Source organism: Lepus europaeus, chromosome 11 (assembly GCF_033115175.1).
Source record: "Lepus europaeus isolate LE1 chromosome 11, mLepTim1.pri, whole genome shotgun sequence".
Lineage (NCBI taxonomy): Eukaryota > Metazoa > Chordata > Mammalia > Lagomorpha > Leporidae > Lepus > Lepus europaeus.
Genome location: NC_084837.1, coordinates 108,647,528 through 108,651,904, shown reverse-complemented (window position 1 = coordinate 108,651,904; position 4,377 = coordinate 108,647,528). Strand labels below are relative to the sequence as shown.

At 57.6% G+C, this 4,377-nt stretch overlaps 1 protein-coding gene across 1 annotated transcript; it reads left to right on the top strand.

Annotated features, from left to right (window-relative positions):
* Nucleotides 1–464: 464 nt before the first annotated feature.
* On the top strand, nucleotides 465–2,276 carry TLNRD1 (talin rod domain containing 1). Its single transcript, XM_062204848.1, has one exon. It carries the CDS (start codon nucleotides 547–549, stop codon nucleotides 1,642–1,644), a length of 1,098 nt encoding a protein of 365 aa, XP_062060832.1. The 5' UTR covers nucleotides 465–546; the 3' UTR covers nucleotides 1,645–2,276.
* Nucleotides 2,277–4,377: the final 2,101 nt, after the last annotated feature.

The following is a 4,377-nucleotide window of genomic DNA, read 5'->3' as shown; positions in this document are numbered from 1 at the left end:
GGCAGGAGATGCGCCGGGCGCGGCCGCCGTCGCGGGCCAGCGCCGCCGCCTGACGGGGTCCCGGAGCCCACGTGCGCCGCCGGCCCCGCGGCGGCTGACAGCGCAACGCAGCGCGCCGGAGCCGCCGCCCGCGCTGCTCCCCGAGGAAAGGATTTTGGTTTCAAAGAAAGGAAGGAAGGAAGGAAAGACAACTCCCAGCTTCCCCGCGCCGGGCCGGGCCATGCCCAGGAAGGCGGCGGCGGCGGAGGCGGCGGCGGCGGCGGCCCAGCAGAGGGGACTTTCCTGGCAGCCCCGCGGCGAGGGGCGCGGACTCTGAGTGTGCCCTGCCCCGGTTCATGACTCCTGCAAGCCGGCTGGGAGGCCGAACGCCGCAGCCCCGCGCCGCGCCCCCGAGCGCCCCCGGCGCCCCCTGGCCCGCGGGCCCGCCGCGCGCCGCCGCCGCCCAGCACCCTGCGCCCGCGGCGGTGGATGGCATGATGGTGCGGGGACGGCGCCGCGGCGGTGGAAGCAGGCTCCCCAGCGGCATGCCAGTGCCCGCCGGGCGCGATGGCTAGCGGCAGCGCCGGCAAGCCCAGTGGCGAGGCGGCGGCTTCTCCGGCTCCTGCGGGCGGCGGCGGCGGCGGGGCCTGCTCGCAGCCGCGCAAGAGGCTGGTGTCCGTGTGCGACCACTGCAAGGGCAAGATGCAGCTGGTGGCCGACCTGCTGCTGCTGTCCAGCGAGGCGCGGCCCGTGCTCTTCGAGGGTCCCGCCGCCTCGTCGTGCGCCGGCGCCGAGTCCTTCGAGCAGTGCCGGGACACCATCATCGCGCGCACCAAGGGGCTCTCCATCCTCACCCACGACGTGCAGAGCCAGCTCAACATGGGCCGCTTCGGCGAGGCGGGGGACAGCCTGGCCGAGCTGGGCGACCTGGTGGTGTCGCTGACCGAGTGCTCGGCCCACGCGGCCTACCTGGCGGCCGTGGCCACGCCGGGCGCGCAGCCCGCGCAGCCGGGGCTGGTGGACCGCTACCGCGTGACGCGCTGCCGCCACGAGGTGGAGCAGGGCTGCGCCGTGCTGCGCGCCACGCCGCTGGCCGACATGACCCCGCAGCTGCTGCTCGAGGTGTCGCAGGGCCTGTCGCGCAACCTCAAGTTCCTGACGGACGCGTGCGCCCTGGCCAGCGACAAGTCCCGGGACCGCTTCTCCCGCGAGCAGTTCAAGCTGGGCGTCAAGTGCATGAGCACCAGCGCCTCGGCGCTGCTGGCGTGCGTGCGCGAGGTCAAGGCGGCGCCCAGCGAGCTGGCGCGCAGCCGCTGCGCGCTCTTCAGCGGGCCCCTGGTGCAGGCCGTGAGCGCCCTGGTGGGCTTCGCCACCGAGCCGCAGTTCCTGGGTCGCGCGGCCGCCGTGAGCGCCGAGGGCAAGGCGGTGCAGACCGCCATCCTGGGCGGCGCCATGAGCGTCGTGTCGGCCTGCGTGCTCCTGACCCAGTGCCTCAGGGATCTGGCGCAGCACCCGGACGGGGGCGCCAAGATGTCGGACCACAGGGAGAGGCTGAGGAACTCGGCGTGTGCCGTGTCTGAAGGCTGCACCCTGCTATCTCAGGCTTTACGGGAGAGATCTTCGCCCAGGACTTTACCGCCAGTGAATTCCAATTCTGTGAATTAGCACCCCACCCCACCCCCCAGACGAAAGGAAGATATCTAACTCTCTGCCCCGTCCGTTTATACCAAAGAAATCGTAGGTGAGCGGTCCCCGCGCCCCGAACCCCGTGCACCCCGCGCCGCCTTCCCCAAGGCGAGTGGCGAGGCCGCGCGCGCCTGGAGCCCGCGCCCAGGACCTGGGACACGGAAGATGGGTGACCCCCGGCGCTGTCGCCCCCCAACCCATCTTCTTGGCTAAATTTTATTCTCTGTTGGGCAGGAAGCCGGGCATGGGCTCGTTTCTCTCTCTCTCTCTCTCTCTCTCTCTCTCTCTCTCTCTCTCTCTCCCTTTCTCGGTGTTTTCTAATTAAAAGAAAGGTTACCTCAGTTTTCACTCCTTAGACGTGGATGTAGCTACCTTTTTTTTTTTTTTGTATGTCATTTTTTGAAGCAGTCGTGTTGAATTAGGAGTATACTTGGTGTGGAAAGTCTGACTTTGCCATGCGGTTTGCAGATGTGGGGGGGAGCTACTGTGAGCGTGTGTTTTATGTTTTAATTTACACTATAGAGTGATTTTTTTTTCTTCCCCTGATGTCAAGTTTTTACCTTGCATGTACTGGAGTATTTATTTCATCTATTAAAATGTTATGTTTCTCAGATGGCTTTTGCTGTTATTGCTAACTTTTCAGTAGATGTGACCTCGCAGGCTGCATGGCCCTGGGAAGGTGTTCCAGTGGTGGTACAGTGCGTCCGCGCCTCCCCCCACCCACTCCTGACTTCTCCCAGAATCACTCCTTTGAGCAGCCTAGAACTCAAGACAAAACAAGTGTGCAGCATTGCGAGTTTGATGGCAGGTGCCGCCAAGGTGCTCGGATGACGCCTTGGTGGCTGGGGTGGGCTTTGGGTGTGGGTCTCTGTCTCACCTGCAGCACAGGTAACTTGGCTTCTTCCTGTCTCAGCCTCCAGCCTTCCTGTCTCAGCAGGGCTCCAGGCTGAGGGAAGTCTGATGAGAATTCTGCCCGTCATTTTTAGGTGGAAGCACTTGCTAATCCAGCGTTCCTGTCTGCCTTCCCAGCTCAGAGCATCCATGTATGGAGAAGGTCTTGTCAATCAAGTGGCAGCATTTGGCATTTTTTTTTTAGGTATGTAGGCAGATCTCTTCAGGCAAGGTCCTCATGACTTGAAAAAACTCTAGCCTGTGGAGAGGGAGACGGAGAGGAATTCTGGAAAGTTCTGCGGGGGAACTTTTTGGAGCTACTTTTTATGCCCTCCATCAATGATAGGCTATGGTTGACTTTATGTTTGAAGAATGCCTTGTTGATTGACATTTGGAGTTATATTAGGACGGTTTGCCTCTTCTGCATTTTTTTTTAACATTATTTTGGTGATGGTAACAGATTTTGGACATGGTCCCACTCAAAAAGTACAGCAGATTAGCGTGCTGGAGGCTTGGGAGCCTCACCTGGGTAAAAACTCAGTACCTGCTTTAAATGGATGCTGTTTACATTTTTCTTTGGGGTTTGTCGTGCCGAAGGCTTTATAATTTCCCTGGATCTGAAAAGAGTTTCTCACCATAATGTATTACAGAGAGGGAAGAGAGCCATGCTGTCTGTTTCAGCTCATTGGATTCAGGAAATTGAATGTGTGAGACGCCTGTGAACCCGTATTAAGACCCGGACTGGTTCACTGTGCTGCACCTGCAGTTTGGAGAAGTCTTGAACGTTGGTAGGGTTGAAACATTTTCATTTTGAAGATGTATTTAATGGGGCCAGCGCTGCGACATAGCAGGTAAAGCTGTAGCCTGTGGCGCCTGCATTCCGTATGTGTGCTGGTGCTAGTCCCGGGTGCTCCACTTCCAATGCAGCTCCCTGCTAATGCGCCTGGGGAAGCAGCAGAAGATGGCCCCAGGGCTTGGGCCCCTGCACCCATGTCGGGGACCCAGATAAAGCTCTGGGCTGCTGGCTTCAGCCTGGCCCAGCCCTGGTTGTTGCAGCTGCTTGGGGAGTGAACCAGCGGATGGAAGATTCTCTCTGTCTCTCTCTCTGTTTCACCCTCTCTCTAACTCTGCCTTTCAAATAAATAAATACACCTTTTTATTCATTTATTTTTGAAAGAGCAACAGAGAAGGCAGATCTTCCATCTACTGGTTCACTCCCCAGATGCGCACTAGGCCAGGCAGGAGCCAGGAATTCCAGCTGGGTCTCCCACATGTTTTTGAGCCATCACCCACCACAGGAAGCTGGATCAGAAGGAGATTAACCTGTATTTGAAACAGTCTCTGATGTGAGATGCAGGTATCCCAGCTGGCTCCATAACCAGATGCCCCACACCTGCCCCTGGTTCGTTTTTAAATAAGGGTTGGGGAGCAGTTGCTTTTCTCTCTTAGGTCTTAGTAGATTTAAGGTGTTTTTTTTTTTTTTTTTTTTTAAGTCGTTAAAAGATGAACATGACCTTGAGAATGTTTGTTCCTCTCTCCCTGCCCTTCTTCAAAATCTTGATCAGGCTCAGGAAGAATTTGGGGCCCTGGCAATCTGCATGTGTGGAGAGATTTTCACTGAGTTGTCATTGTTAGACTTGTACAAGTAATGATTTTTTAACTCTATGGTTCATTTAACCCAAGCACACCACAACTAAACTTAAAGGGATAAGCCCAAGTGACAGAATGGCCAGAAATCTGCAAATTTGTGTTTGATTAAGGAAAACAAAGCATTGCCAGTTTGTTTTCATGCTCATTCCTTTGCAGAAGCAATTTTCAGGA